The 17262-nt window shown below is 40.3% G+C and overlaps 1 protein-coding gene across 1 annotated transcript in view; it reads right to left on the reverse strand.

Moving 5' to 3' along the window:
* The window catches only part of LOC142436651 (uncharacterized), a 328715-nt gene extending 313229 nt beyond the window's left edge, over nucleotides 1-15486 (reverse strand). Inside the window, exon 1 of the mRNA XM_075540168.1 lies at nucleotides 15439-15486. Coding sequence (XP_075396283.1) covers nucleotides 15439-15486 — 48 coding nt within the window. The remainder of the gene's footprint in view (nucleotides 1-15438) is intronic.
* Between the last annotated feature and the right edge of the window lie 1776 nt (nucleotides 15487-17262).

The raw sequence follows: 17262 nt of genomic DNA on the forward strand, positions 1-17262 counted from the left end.
AGAAAATCAAAGCTATTTAAAGTAAAAGATACACTTAAAATCAATGTGTGCCCACAAGTTAGCATCAATGCTTACAAACCCTCTCTGTGATCATTGTGTCTTATTTGCGTATATATTACTTTATGTATCTAAATCTATGAATAAGAGAGAGGTATCATTTGATGAGAAAGGAATACATGTTTCCATAGGGTCTGAATAGAGACTCTGCTGACCTGTAGTATTATAAAATACTGCGCCACTCTTCCATTTTCAGTTTTTGCCAAGATAGCCAAATTAAACTGATGTGATAATCATCCAAATATATAATTGTAAAACCATGATTGTAGAATCATTTCTTTCTAGCTCCATGAGATTTACCTCTGGTAATTCTGTTTAATGTTCAGAATTCTATAGCAGTTCTCTTGAAATATTCTAAGCAGAAGCTATACCTTTTAGGGTATGCAAATAGTTGCTTCCCAGCAACATTATAATCTATAACCTGTATTATGACTTGAGCAGAATGAGCCCTCCGTTTTGATTGCCTATGGCTCAAAGTGTTAATGTTCTTGAACTGCCTTGTCTGTTATTAGCTAGTTGAAATTGCATTAACCATGAGAATTAATTATGGTCTGCATCTCCCCTCTCTTCAGTAGGCTTTGTCTGCACCTTCCTAGCTGAGAGGGGAGCTTCTGCTACGAAGAATGACAGACTCCCACTGCACACCTTCCCTACTGTCTGCTCCCCAACTCCAACAGTAATCCGGCCTGAGGACCTTTATATTCTGGTGTTACTTCTGAGTTCCTTAATTACTTTCCCCCAAACTGCTATGTTCTCCAGTGTTTTCTCTAGAGGGAAAAATGAAGATACATAGGCACAGGTGTAAATGTCAGACTTCATCGTTTATTTATTGAAGATCACTTAAGAGCAATCTGTAATTTCTTCCATAACCTCAAAATGGGTTTCTCTCAGCCACGTAATATCTCAGGGAAGCGTTTGTTATGAAATGATCACCTGCTTTTGCAAAGTCCCGGGAGCTTTAAGCTGAATGCCTCTCATGTACCAGTCGCTGAACAATTGACGGCATGATGACTGAGTTGGGCAGCTGCCCGTTAGGTTAGCCATTTGACACCAGCAACCACTCCATCCAGGAAGCTGAGGCTGTCTACTGTAGCGAGTTGACGTCTCATGAACCCAGAGGACCAGTTGTATCCTACTCTACACAGGGCCACTATGACTTGGAATTGACTCGATGGTTTGGGATATAGTTAATAGGCAATAAACAGGCCAACAACCCAATAGTGATTTGACTAGAACGAGTCAGCAAACTGCGCCTCTCAAACCATATGTCGTTTTATGAGTAGGCATGTGTGGCTCTGAAGTAACAGAAAATTGTAAAGGATTTTGGATAGGGTTCAGATAATTGTGATTTCATTTGTTTGTAAAAGTATCTTTTTGGCTCTTTGATTTTTAATGGTGTGGAACAGGATTGGCTGTTCTGTCTCCACAGTTTACCAACCTCTGGACAAGAAGATCATTTCCATACCCCTTGGAGTTCAGTCCTGTACCGTCAACATCTAGAAAAATGTAGCCACTAGCCACTGTTTCTCAGAAAAGCATTACCACTTCCCTGGTACCTGTTAAGCAACTCGGAAGAAGAAGAAAATGTGCAGGGAAAAAATGTCCTGAGGAAGTCTAAAATTGTTAACAAAACCCTTCTTCCACTTTGCCTTCCCAATACACAAGATCCTGTGTGGAGTGGGGATTTTAAGTAATATTTAGAAATTACTTTTCCAACTCTCATTATAGAGTGATGTAAACCTTATGGAAAGTAGTTTGGCAAATGCTTGTCAAATTCGCCAAAGTAAACAGCTGCAGTGAGATGTTTGAGACACCTTGTATCATAAATGTTAACAGAAACCTCACTTACTAGACTGCAGGCTGTTCAGGGGTGAGGAATATGTCAAAGGGGCTTCAGGGGTTCGTAGGAAAATGGAATAAAGAGGCATGTTTATTTATGTATGCACAAAGCAAGCACTCCAGGGCATCCCAAGCCCTTAGTACATATACGTTACATGAGTGAAGTCAGTAGTGCTTATCATCAGTTCCCTTGGCCTTCTGGCTCCTTCACTGCCTTTGCTTTGCCACATCCTCTCGGGATGCGTGCCTGCTGCAGGCGCTCTTCACCTCGGACGTCTACCGCCCGTCCCAAGGAACCGCCTTTGGGGGGCGATCTCATCACTAAGGTGCATCTTCTCCAACCCCGTCAGAGATTTGGCACCAGAATATTTATTGAAAGCAGTTCCACCTATTTTGGGAGGAGACAAGCTAACAGAAATGACAGCATTGTCCCTGAATGAGCCAGTAAGTCAGTAGGATCTAAATTAGTATCAGATCCTCGAAGTTTCAAATTTTGAAACCAAAGTGAATGTGTTTTCCCACATGGAGGATGTGACTAGATGTTGGAACACGTTAGGCATTACAAAATGAGCTACACTTCACACGGGACTTAAACTCTGAAATAAAGACTATAAGGTAACAGGCACCTGCGGTGCAATTTACTCCTAAACAGTACCTCAGACTTACTACAATAATTGGTAAGTCAGCTTTGTGTGCCTGTTTCATTATACCAATATGTATGTTTAAATGCCACATGTAATACATAAACAATATTTTTAATTACGTTAAATTTGGGTCAATAAAACACTCAAGTAATTTGACTACCTTTCCCCCACCCCGCCATATGCTTGAAATGAACTTGTATGTCACTGAAGACTTCAAGTTCGCTTCAATGTTCATTGTTTAGCCACTCAGACCAATGTTTATTACATCTAAAGACTGGGGAGTCTGGAGGGGTTTTGTGCGTTTATTTTCTCTAATGGAAACCTTTTTTTATTTTTAACCTGTCATCTCCTATGTATCCCCTCCCCCTTTCCCCACGCCTGTTGCTGGCCTCCTCGCGGGCATCAAGTCGTTTTTTGGTGCCCAAGCCACATTGCTCCCCTTTAGTTTTGCATATAACAATGGAGATTAAATATGTCAATTTGTAATATCGACAGCCTAAGATCTCTAGATTTGTCCATGTCTTTCTGTGCGTAAGAGTGTTACTGCTCCTTGTTGATGTATAAGATTCCATCATATGAATGTACCAGAACTTGTTTAGCCATGGCTCTGGGGTTGGGGGTTTGGTTCTTTGTTTTTGCTATTGCAGAAATCGCGGCAAGAAGCATGGGTGTACTTATGTCTGTTTGTGTTTTCCTCTTAATTTCTTCGTAGAAGTTGGAGAGAGGAGAGAGATTGCTAGGTCAGGTCATAAGGGACTTGGCTTTGCGTGTGCTGATGGCCGCACGCGTCGCGCTGGCTTCCGGCACGGCGCCCCCCTCCCACCAGCAGGGTTACAGCGTTCCTCTTGCTCTGCATCCTCTGCAGCACTTCTTAATTTCTAGTTTATTGAATTTTTTGAAAAGTGATGGTGTGCGATGGAAACTTATTGCTTTCATTTGTATTTCTCTCATTGCTAATGAGCTTAACAATTCTTCATATGGTTCTTGGCCACCTCTGGGTCATCTTTGGTAATGTTTGGGGTCATGGGATGAAGTTTGGCTCTTGTTTCATTCTCCTGCAGGTGAAGATCCAGTTTTCCAGCATGATTCGTTGAAAAGCTGTCTCTCACTCATTTAATAGGTTGTAGTTTTTATTTAAAAATGGAGGTGTCTGTATATACGTGGTTCTTCTTCTGAGGTGTCTATTATCATCCATTGGTCTTCCTGCCATTGTGCCAGTCCCAGGCTGCGTGTTAGCATGGCAATAAAGTAGGTTTGAAAGGCTGGGAGTGAAAGACCCACTTAGCTTTGTGAAAAATTTGAATAGTGTCTGTGGGTGTGTGTGTTTGTCCTAGGTTCCTTTCTCTCTCATATAAATTTGGTAATTAGTTTTTCCATTTCTTTGAAAATTTGTGATGGAATTTGGATCACAAGTGCACTGACTTTGTAAAGTATTTTGAAAATGTTGATATTTTCACAACATTTAGTCTGCCTCCCTTTTTAAATAACACTGCTGCTAATTTACTATTGTAGTTGTATGATGTCAAAATAACTTGCTAATACAGAAAGCTTAATTTAAAAATATGCTCACTGGCTTACTAACCTAGGATTCATGGACTACTTCTACTTACATTTTAATGTTACATAATTTTGCTATTGCTTTGAAACCGTTGAGCCAACCTCTCCAATAAAACAAATCGCCAGACTCACTTCCATCGAGTCAACTGCTACTCGTACCAACCCTTGAGATTCTGAACCTATAAATCTTTAAGGAAGTAGAAAACCTCATCTTTCTTCCACAGATTGGTACCTTTAACTGCTGACGCGGTTAACAACCTGACACAAAGCCAACTACACAGACCTCTAACAAATTCTTCATCACAGTCGCTTGCATTTGCTGCATGTGCCACTTGAAGGCATTGGAAAGATAGCAAGCCTTTTGTTGCATTAAATCTGTGTTTCCCGAAGTAGGTAGTACATCCCCTGGGGATGCTGGACTGCTGCAAGTGATTGGAAAAGTCAGACACCTGCGCTTTATCCTGGATTGTTTGCTATTGTGGCAGGAGTTGTTTGCTTTGGTTTTGGGGGTGCTGTTTTTGGTTTGTTTTTTCCTGAACACAGGGCAGTAGGCCAAAGAAGTTTGGGAACCTATCCTTTAAACTCACTTGCCTGGAGTCTTCTCTGACTTCTAGGACCCTGTAGAACTGAAACCAGAGGGTTGCCTAGGTTGAAAATCCTTTAAAAAAATAAAAAAGCAGGCTGCCGTATGTGCGTTAACATCACTGTATTTCTACTTAGGAGCCGAGCACTTTAGTCACTGCACTACCAGGGCTCCTATAGTAAACCCTTAGCCATCAAGTCTATTCCTACTCATGGTGACTATCCAGAGGGAGTAGAACTGCTCCTATGGGTTTCCAAGGGTGTAAATCTACACAGGAACCCAGTGCCTCACCTGCTCCTAGAGAATGACTGGCAGGTTAAAACGGCTGACTTGAGGGTAACAGCCCAATACACAACATATTAGGCCACCAGGCCTCTTCTTCTTGCGATAAAGTAAGGGTAAATTTTAAAAACCATATGCATCTGTTCTGAGTTGTCTACAAATGCTTAAAGATACAGAGTCTACCTGTAGTCGTAATGCCTTCCTCTCTGTCCCGCAGGAAAAGCAGTCCAGTGCTTGTCTGGGCTTGCCTAAAGAGTGCATCGGAGCTGACAAGAAGGCAATCTGGCAAAGTTCAGGACTCTAAGGAGGGATGCCTGAGCAGATCAGAGGACCAACAGCATCAGATGAATGATGACGTATGAGGACAAGGAACCAAGTCTCTTAGGAAGACACAAATATGCAAAGGGAGGACTTCAAATTAACTTTGTGGAGTCAAGCTGTAAGTGGAGGTAAAGATGTAATTTCATAGTTTTTAACAAATATAGATACAAACTCCAGATCACTAGCATCGAGTTAATTCTGATTCATAGCAACCCTAGATGACAGAGTAGAACTGCCCCTTGGGGTTTCTGAGCCTGACAATCTTTGCTGGAGCATACAGCTTCGTCTCCCTGGAGCTGCTGGTGGAGTGGAACTGCTGACCTTGTGCTTAGCAGCTCGACATGAAGCCTACTCTGCCACATGTAACTAAGACACACACCGAGAGATGGTGCGTGCATCCACTAAAATAACCTGGAAGCAGCAACATTGCCGAAGCAATGAGAAGAGTTAATGGCCAAATCCTGGTTTCTAAATATCTCTCCGTACTAAAGAAATCAAGATCACTGGAGGTTCCAACGGTGGGTCAAAGCAGGAATGAAGTGAGATTTTAACATCTTGGTATGCCACGGAGTCAGTGAGCTCAAAGAACGATGTGAACATGGCCAAAGAACACAGGAGCCACCTGGAAGGTAAGACAATTGATGCAGCACAATGAAGCGAGTAATGGATAATAAATTCATGAATAAAAGAGAAATCTGTTTGTCCACACTGATATATACAAATAGAAAAGGAAGTGCTTTCTTAGCTTAGAATGCCAGCTAATCAAGGTACCGGGAACTCAGCAAGAAACAACAATGATGCGAAATTTAGTGCTTTAAAGTGAGACACGACTTTACTCCGTCTTAAAGTATCTTCAGACAAAATTGTTACCAATTGCAAAAAAGAAGAAAACTTCATAGTGGAGAACCCTAATTTAAAAACACCATTTGAATCAAATGATAAAAATGAACACTTGTTCATTGTCATCAAATTGATTCCACTTGTGGGGGCCCCATGGATGCGATGGGCTCTAGGGCCTCTCAGACACAGGTTGTCCGGCCTGTTCCTCTGTGGTACTATTAGGTGGTTTTGAACCGCCAACTCTGGTTAACAGTCAGTGCAAGCCAAACCATTAAAACTCACCTAATGAGATGCAGTAAGAATGCATCCTAATTCTGGTATTCCAGGTAAAACTGCATTACCTTGACCTAACAGAATACACATCAAACAAAACTGGAGGGGGTTTCTATAATATCACTGGCCTTCACAAACGTCAGGGCCATGAACGTCAGAGAGACAGAGGAGCTACTTCAGACTGACGGAGGCTGAGAAGACATGACACCTGAGAGTAATGCGATCCTGAAGTGACCGTTGTTGCTGCAAGCACATTACTGGAATAATTGGCATATTTTGAATTTGGTCTCTGGGAGAAGGTTACTGAGTTAGTTTATTGTGCCAGCCTGGCCTATAAACACATGTGGGGTTAATTGAAGGACAGAGGGATAAATGGCTCGGTGAACCTTGCCTTTAGAGTTCTCGAGTCTCTTGCTTTCTAATGGTCAGACCAATATGTAGCTGCCTTAGCCAATTCCCTGCTTCAGCTGGCAAGGCTCACTTCCTGCAAGACATCCCCAAGAAGAAGCCACATGGATCTACCCCGATGCAGCCCTGGGTGCTGGAGCACCCGTGTAGAGACCCCTGCCAGTGCTGAGACGCTTACACATTCACTGACTCCGCTTTCCTCCTGCAGTCGGCGTCATAGTGTGTGTTCTGTGAGATGGAGGAGGACTTTGTGGATTGGTATTGGACATCTGGGTTAGTGGGTTAACGTTGGACTTGTGGACTTGGGCAGCACTGGGCTGGGATGTTCTCTTGATGTGCACTTAACCTGTATATGAAACTCTGTCTTATGCATGGTTGCTATGGCTTTGTTTCGCTGAAGCACCCAGACTAACGCGGTTACTGGGCAGATCATCATGCTGTGCTATTCATACAACGCTTCTATCAGGCTGGAATTATTGAAAATAAAAGTCTGTTTGGCAAGCCTCTCTGCTTGCTCATCAGTATTATTTTTAGGTGCCCCTGTGCTGCTAGGAACAGAACATTGGTAGAGCGGCAGTAAGGAAAGCGGGAGTAAAGTGGGGGAAAAGGTGAAGCGGTCATGTGGCAGCCATCCACCGACTAATTCACAGTCAAGTTTTTGCTTTCACTCACTTTCCTGGTGTCTTGCAAGTACATTTCCACCATAAGAAAGCCTGTGTAACCATTTTAAACACCGAAAAAGACTTATTTTGAGAGTATGTTTTCCTTCCTGTTCTTCACGAATTTATTTTTAGAGACATCGTTTATTATTCTGGAAGAGGCCACGCTAAGCAGCAAATTGCTAGACCACTCTCCCAGCCCCATGAATCACCTGCGAGCACCGACGGAGGAAGGGGTAACTTGGGGCGTTAGCGTTAGCTGCTAACTACCAAGTCGGTAGTTTAAAACCACCAGCGGTTCATAGGAGAAAGATGAGCGATTCTATTCCCACAGTTACATTCCCAGAAATCCACATGGGCAGTTCTATATTGTCCTATAGGATCGTTGTGAGTCACAATGAACTTAGTCACTGAATTATGAGACAGGGAGTTTAGTTTGGTCTTCCTAGCTTTCTTCATCCCATTCATTTACCTCACAGGCCTCTTCTTCTTTATCCGTCGTTTCCTCCTCTCTTCTCTTCACCAAAACCAAAACTCACCTGCATTGAGTTGCTGCTGACTCAGTGTCCAGACAGGACAGAGTAGAACTGAGAACTGAATTTTTGAGACCAACTCTTTATGGGAGTAGAAAGCTCCACCCTCCTCCCACAGAGACTGATGGTTTTGAACTGCTGACAATGCAATTAGTACCCATCTCATAACCACTACACCACCAGGCCTCCTTTTCCCTTGACCAGAGATGTAAAAATGCTTCTGAGACTCATTCAAAGAGAGAGGCCCACCATCAACATTTCTTGACCTATACTCTATTCCAAACCCTCCCTTAAAGCTGTGAGAAGAAAGGAAATCAGGGTGGTAAGCATCCCCCCTCCTTTTCATTCTCTTTTGTTCGGTTTTCTAAATTTTCTCCCCTTGCAATTCAAGTCAGGGCTATAAAACAGCCTGCCACTCTGAAACACCACTTGTCAAGAATGTGAGAAATTGTTGAAAGAAAACTTTAGAAGATCTAAATTCAAATCACCTTGACTGCAATTAAAATCGCCACCATTCTTTAGTAATGACAGGTGGAGTACAAAGGAAGCAGCAATGACAGCCACAGAGCTTTCTAAGACCTGGAACAATATCCACAAATCAGGAGAAACAATAGACTCACAGTCTATCTGGTGAGATATTTTAGTTCTCGTGTTCATCTGCCTCACAGAGACTAACGGAATACACGGTTAGATAACCTGGGGCTCTCACCTGCAATCACCAACTGCCTCATCTCCATTATGGTCATGATCACCTCACATTCTCCTTAATTCCGTCTCGGTGTTAATGGCGAGAAGGAAAATGGCCATAGAAGAAGAATGGAAATCACAAATCAGGTAAGTAGTATTTGGGGCATTCTAAGAATCCCTGCCCAAGCGATCATCCCCCTGAGAACTACTTGTAACCAGACCTGTTAACCGCTTTTATTGGACATTTCCTATGATGCAGTGTTCAAACCCAGCTACTGCAAGCTTATACTGTGTGACTTCATCCAGAACAGCCCCTTGGTAAGTCACACTCTGTGCTGCTGCGAATCCTGGGTCTAGTTCTTCTAGGCCAGGATCTGCAGCCCTCCTTGGGTACTCTCTGCCACAATAAAGGGGCTGGGACATGTGGCCCCATTTAAACCAATCTCTTCTCAGCATAACCTCTCTTATATTAGATCATGGGTCTTGAAACTTGTCCCAAAGTTGTCCTTCCTGGTATTTATTTACTAACTCACTCACCATATGCTTATAAGAACTTTGTGCAAAGTACTTCTCTGGGCACCGTGAACAAAACAAAAATTTTCCCGTGTGGAGATTTCATTCTAATAGACAAAATTTTAGAATTAAAATAAATAAGTATATTATAAATGGAGCTAGACCCAGGATTTAAACTGACAGGGAAGGCCTTATATGTGAATAAACACCAGTGGTAAGTAAGGTGTGTACTTGAGGGAGTGGACAAAGCAAAAGCTTTATGACAAATTCTTCTTGTAATTGATGTAAATTTACAAAACCCAAAAAGTGACAGTGTGGAAACTATCCAAAATAATACAGGCTATCTAATGTTCAACATATGTTTCTCCCTGTCCAGAGGAAAGCATGCAGAAAATCAAAAGCACGTGGACGCAATTAGTCTGATGGACTAACAGGCCATGCAAACATCATTCTCCATGACCCTGAAACCAGAACAAGTAGAGAGCACCCAGCTAGCACTGGCAACGGCTCTAAAAGGGATCGCATTAGAAGCACCTGAGTAGAGTGGAGATGTGGAACAAAACCTGGGGTCACAGAAAGACCAGGCTTACTGGTCAGATAGAGACTAATGGAACCTCCAACACTTTCACCTTAATTACGCTTCAGGTCTGGAAACAACTCCTGCCCAGGGCTCACTATTCAGCCAAACAATAGGTCTATACAGGAACAGTAGCAGTAGAGGGGTATCCTTATCTTAGAGCAGTGGTTCTCAACTTAGCTAACTACGGGACTCTTTCATACAGGTCCTCATGTCGTGGTGACCTCCCCCCCGCACACCACCATAAAATGATTTTCGTTGCTATTTCATCACTGTAATTGTGCTACTGTGATTAATCAGGTGACTCCTGTGAAAGGGTCGTTGGATCCTCAAAGGGGTCGCCACCCACAGGTTGAGAACCGCCCAGTGAGAGCCATCAACCATCTGAGCTATAAAAGGGCAGCATTGACCCAAAGACAAGCTTCAGATGGGTTAGGAAAGACTCGAAATAGGAAACAGAGGAAGTGGATAAGTGATGTCACGTGTGGAGATTACAATCAGTGAGATGAAAATCTTTGTGAATTGTTGAAGAGAAAATTGATCAGCTCTGTAAACCTTCATCCAATTCACAACACAAAGTTGAAAAATAATAATAAGCCAAGCAAAAGCCAGCTGTGATTTGGACTAGAGTGGCAGCATTTCAAGTGGTGAAAAGTAACTGAATTTTGCTAAAGAATTTCTATTGTTGCCTGTGAGGGACCTCAAGAATAATGTCAGGATATTTGGCCTGAGCAATAAGGAGACAGAACTTAGTTACTGAAGTAGAGAAGACTGAAGGAGGACCAAGATTGAGAAAAATACAAAAATTTTGGGGTTACTCTTGTTGGTAATCAATTGATATGCGGTCTGATGGTTGCTCTTATTTGCCAGTCTGAAGAACATGGGTGAGCACAACATGAACACGGGCAGTGGAGACAGTGCGAGTGAATGAAAAATAAAAGTGGTGGGAGTAGACAAGTGGTCGAGAGAGCACAGAAACGTTTTCTTTCCGTATCGCATGGTGACATTTCTAGACGCTTAAGTAATCAACAAAAGAATTGTAACAAGACCTAACTAATGAAGATACGTGGGACAAACAAACCAAACAAATGCAAAAAAATCCTTGATTAATGTCAAATACGAAAGAAAGGGAAGAAAAGGTTATTTAAGCAAATATGGAAGACTAGTGATGAGATGGTAACTTTTCCTTCATTGTACCAGCAGCTGCATGAAGTGGAAAGACATTGAACACTTTAAGATAAGCATTATGAACTGAGTTTTAAAAATTGCACTACTCATCTTGAATGCAAAGATAGAGGAAGAGATAAGCATAAAAGAATAGGAAAAGATAACAGCAAATATGAACTCAAAGAATTTACATGGGATTGCATTACTAATAGCAGACAAAGTATGCTGGAAAACAAGAAGGGTTTACTAACTAAAAACTTTCACTAAAAAATATTTTCCATAATAGAAGATTCAAGAACATATGAAGACAAAATCTAAATTTGCGTGAAATTGGTAACATAGCCTGAAAATACATAAAGCAAGATTTGACGGAAATAAAAAGTCAAATGGACAAACTCACAGTTCACAATGTTACATATATCTTTCAGTAATTCCAAAATAAGCAGGGAAAATATCAAGACTGCATAAGATTTAAAAGCATAATCCACAAACTTAGCCAGAAAATGGAGAACTCAGCATCCGAAGAATGCATGTCGTTCATGCCTTTCAGTACACGTGGACCAATTTGCAGAATTATGCACGCGTGGGGCCGCGAACAAGTCTCCGTCAGTCAAGAGAACTGCAAAGATACGAAACAGGCAATCTCTGGATTATGACGAGTTCTGTTGCCAAATTTGTCTTGACGTCAAATGTGCATATAAGTTGAAACAGGTCTGACGTAATTATCAGTCAAGCGTCTGTCTTCGCATACAGTCTAGCGTGTGTGCATCAAAAGCCGTGGTGGCACAGGGCTCGGTGCTGCCCGGAAGACTTAGAAATCCGATTCCATCATTATTGATGGTCTTAGAAGCCTAGTTCTACAGGGTCTCCGAGTCAAACCAAATTGACAGCAAGAGACATGTTTGGAGGCTTCTTTGTATGCATCAAAGAAATACTTCCAGACACCCTAAAACATCCTTAGCCCAGAACAATAAATAATACTAATGGTTTGGTAGGAATCATGAAGTAGCACTGATTCATTACTGAAAACCATTGTATGTACTTCAAAAGGTTAATATAATACACTTTATGAGGGATAAGTCATACTATGAGTTGTATCTAAACATACATAGTACATATTAATACAGTTAACTAACTGACATTAGATTCTTGGAAAATGCCGATAACACTTATAAAATCCTAACAAGATTAATCAAGACAAAAGACAAGGCACAAATTACAAATGTTAATATTAAATTACATCAAATGATACAATGGAAAAAACATAAGTCAAAACATTTATAAGTTTAGATATAAAGAAAAGTCCTAAGAAAATAAAATTTATCAGATCTGACACTAAAAACCTTATATATTTACTTAAAAATCTTTGTAATAAAAAATTTCCCATAATAAATTCTTCCAAATAGCTCACGAAAAAATAAATCCAACCTTACACAAACTCAGAAAACAGATAAAAAGAGAATGCTTTCCAATTCACTTATGAGGTCAGCATAACTGTCATAATAAAATGACATGAATGTAATTTAAAAGGAAGATTATAGACCATTCTCTTTCATAAAAATAAATGCAAAAATCCTAAATCATATATTAGGCACTGTGGTGGTTATACAATCTTGTGTCAACTTGAGGGTATTCAGAGTGAAAGGGTGGAGTCTAGTCTGTCCATCAGGTCACAGACTGATGATGCCTCCTTGTGGGCAAGGCCTCAGGAGGATTCGGGAACTTCCTCTCCCTGCTTCTCTTTCCTGTTGGGAGCCACATGGCTGAGACCAACTAGCACCTCAAGATACATCCACCACCACTGGGTTCACAGACTTTTCACCCACTGGCCTGTGATCTTCCTGCATTCTGCATCATTGCATGTGGCTGTGTGAGTCTGAAGAAAGACATATGGATTGGTATTGGACTTATTGTTTGAAATTGGACTAAAAGATGATCTGGACTGGAATGTTTTCTTGGTATACATTACTCTTTGATACAAAACTCTTTCAGATAGATAGATAGATAGATAGATAGATAGATAGATAGATAGATAGATAGATAGATAGTCTCTAGATTTGTTTCTCCAGTCAACCCGGCATAACACTTTAATCCAGTATTTTTGGTTTTTTAAAGCATCATGATCCTAAATGGTATATTCCAGGAATGCAGTGGCGGTTTAACATTTAAAAATCAATCAACATAAAGTATCCTATCATCAGGATAAAGAAAAACAATCAGTTTAAGAAAATAACTCTAGTACTCAGAATAAAAAAAAATTTTTAAACCCTTAACAAACTAGGAGTAGAAAGATACTTGTTAAACACACCAACACATATCCAGAAAAAGTGTGTGTGTGGGGGGGGGCAAGAATCCTACAGCAGAAATCATAATTAATGGTGATCTATAAGAATATGCCTTTCACAATTGTGAACAATAAAAGTCATCTGTCACTCCTATAGAGTACATTGCTCTGAAGGTCCTACCCAGTGCACAACCACAATAAAAATTCATTTTAAAATTAAGGATTGGTGGAAGTACAAAGGATAAACTCGATAAAGAGCGTGGCACCCCATCAGACTTGACTGGAGGCCATGCCTAGAGGTCAAAATTCAGACCTTTATCTATTTACAGGTTTTCTTTCTTTTTTAATTTTTTCTTTTTAAATTAATTTATTCTTTTGTGGGTCATTGGTTTTCTTTTTTGTTGTCATTGTTGGGTTCTCTTTTGTTGCTTTGTCTTGCTGTGCCATGTTTCTTGGTGTCTATTATTATCTCTACATATCTATCTAGATAAGATAGGCTGGATGAACAGTCTGGAGGAGAAAACAATTGGACCGATGGTTCCAGGGGGACATGGGCGAGGGGGAGGTGGGGATAAGTAGGTGGTATGGACCGACCCAAGTTCTCCAAAATTAGTGGTGGTATGGACCGACCCAAGTTCTCCAAAATTAGTGGTAAGGAGGGTGTGAGAGGCCTGGTAGGGATTCAGCAATGGCAATGTAACCAAGAGAAATTACTGAAACCCAAATGAAGGCTGAGCATGATAGTGGGACAGGAGGAAAGCAAAAGGAAATAGAGGAAAGAACTAGGAGACAAAGGGTATTTATAGAGGCCCAAATACAGGCATGTACATATGTAAATATATATAAGATGATGGGGAAATATATCTACGTGCATATACTTATAGGTTTAGTATTAAGACAGCAGATGGACATTGGACCTCCACTCAAGTAATTACTCAATGCAAGAACACTTTTTTCCTATTAAATTGGGATTCCATGATGCACACCTACCCGACACAATCACTGAAGACAAATTTGTGCATAAGCAAATGTGGTGAAGAAAGCTGATGGTGCCTGGCTATCAAAAGATATAGCGTCTGGGGTCTTAAAGGCTTGAAGGTGAACAAGCGGCCATCTAGCACAGAAGCAACAAAGCCCACATGGAAGAAGTACATTAGCCTGTGTGACCATGAGGTGTCTAAGGGATCAGGTATAAGGCATCAAAGAACAAAAAATCATATCATTGTAAATGAGGGTGAATGCAGAGTGGAGACCCAAAACCCATCCATAGGCAACTGGACACCCCCTAACTGAAGGGTTGTGGGGAGGAGATGAGCCACTCGGGGTGCAGGGTAGCAATGATGAAACATACAACTTTTCCTTTAATTCTTAAATGCTTCTTCCCCCCACTATCATGATCCAAATTCTACCTTACAAATCTGGATAGACCAGAGGATGTACACTGGTACAGATAGGAACTGGAAACACAGGGAATCCAGGGCAGATGATCCCTTCAGGACCAGTGCTGAGAGTGGCGATACCGGGAGGGTGGAGGGAGGGTGGAGTGGAAATGGGCAACCAATTACAAGGATCTACATATAACCTCCTCCCTGGGGGATGGATAACAGAAAAGTGGGTGAAGGGAGACGGTGGACAGTGTAAGACATAACAAAATAATAGTAATTTATAACTTATCAAGGGTTCATGAAAGAGCAGGGAGCAGGGAGGAGGGGGAAAATGAGCTGATATTAAGGGCTCACGTAGAAAGCAAATTTTTGAGAATGATGAGGGCAACAAATGTACAAATGTGATTGACACAATGGATGGATGTATGGATTGTGATAAGGATTGTATGAGCCCCAAATAAAATGATAAAAACATTAAGGATTGGTAAAGAGGAAATGAAAGCTTCATTGGCCACATATAACATAACTATGTATGGACGAAATACAAATAAACCATGACAGTAAGGAAATTGAGCAATGTCACTAGAAACAAGTCAGAATTTAAAAATTCATTCAGATAATATTTAATAAAAATATATACATATATACCAATTATATATATTTCTGCAGCATGTTATATGACAGGTGAACTAGTTTGAGGTATGAAATGACATTTGGAGAAACACTTAAAATTGGTTAAAGTAACTAGAATGTAATTGAGCTGGAAGTTTTTATTAGAGTGACAGAAAAGAAATTATTGATAAATATGATTATAAAGATGGAAACATACTGTTTCGTGTAAGGTATCATCTTTCTTTTTAGCCATGATGTTAGCCATGGTCTTGGGTGGCACAGTATTACATCACAAAATGCACATATTGGATAGATAGGTCAAATATTAGGAAATATTTTAAAGTTGTATAATTCAGTATTTTAAGTTTAAAATGCTGATATTCTTATCTTAAAAAACATACACTATTAAGCAAATTTTTGTCAATTTTCTACATCAAATACATAAAACCAAAACATTCCTTTGAAATCTGCACTTCTATAGAAGGGTCTTTAAGAACAGCAAGGGCTCTATTTCTCAGTCTAGACTATGGTATTCTCTAGGAGCCAGGAGCCCCTGGAGACCTAGAGACCTGGTGTTGGGCTGTGAGCCCCATAGACCTGGTGTTGGGCTGCTAAAGACGAGGTTGGCAATTCAGATGCACTTCCCATCAGAAAGAGGAAGTGATCTGTTCCAGGAAAGATTTACGCCTCAAAAATCCAGATCGGCTCACAGTGAGGCCATATTGACTGGATGGTAGTGAGTTGTTTTGGGGGATTATTCTCTTATCGTCTCCATTGACCTTATAAGGTTCAGTGTATGTCTAATATACTCTTAAGAAAATAGGTGTATCCTAAATGATATTCTGCAATAAAATACCATGAAATTCTGGATGAAACATAACAAAACTACTTTAAAGTGATCCTTTACAATTCTAGCAGGGCTCTTTAAAAAAACACACACACAACAAAAATACCTCCATACAATAAAAAGAAAGAGAAGGTAGAAACCAATACAGGTACATTCTTGAGCAGACAGGTACCTGGGAATAGTGCCACTTTAAAAACAAAAGTAGGTGGTGTTTAATTACCTTGCAAAACTATAGTCAATACCTGAGTATCCAACAAACGAAGTTGGAGTGGTGAACTTTATATTGAACATATGTCTTCAATGAACAGATGAATAAGATAAAATCGTTTCCACCAGAAAAAGCAAACAATGCGGCAGCTTATTCTGGGCTAGGCTTAAGTGCTGTGTGGAGGGAATGGAGATATTTTTTTCCTTAAGAATTCATAATTAAAGCCATCGTTTTATGTATGCTTGGCACAGTGCATTGAATAATGACTCCCCAGATGCCCATATCCTAATCCCAGGAAGATATGCCTATATTACTTTACATGACAAAGAGACTTTTCAGATACGATTAACCTTAAAATTATATGGGTGCATATATGTACTTGTGAAATTACTTAATCTACAAAATATTATGTGTGTCATTTATGAGTACAGGACATGGTTCTCAACTTTTATCTCTGCAATAGAAGGGTCATGGATGGAAACAGATAAGGTGAGACTCAGACATCAAATCTTCTAATCAAATAACTTCTATTTACATACTGGTTAATTATTAAAGCTAAATAACAGAAATCAAAATAATACAAAGAATTCTGGTGAAGATAGCATTCTGTATTTTTTGACAGGATGTTTATTTCCCTGACAGATACTAAGCAACCTGGATAAAGTGCTACCAAGTAGACAGATGTAATAATTCTGAAAGAATGATCTATTTCTTAATACATGATGCAATGATTTATTGGGGATTTTGGGGGACAACTGGAGGGAGAGAGAACAAACAATAAATTCGGGAGTGGGCAAGGAGCATTAGAACGGATTGTGATCACGTGTATACAACTCTTTTTAAAATCAATTTAAATATAGGAGTGTATGATATGTGAATACTATATTAAGAAAACTGAGGGGGGGAAATGAAACCAAACTTGACTAATGGTTAACATGGGTAAAGGAGGAAGAATTGTTGCTTAGAAGTCATTGAGTTTATGTTAA

The sequence above is a fragment of the Tenrec ecaudatus genome, unplaced genomic scaffold (genome assembly GCF_050624435.1).
Source record: "Tenrec ecaudatus isolate mTenEca1 unplaced genomic scaffold, mTenEca1.hap1 Scaffold_532, whole genome shotgun sequence".
NCBI lineage: Eukaryota > Metazoa > Chordata > Mammalia > Afrosoricida > Tenrecidae > Tenrec > Tenrec ecaudatus.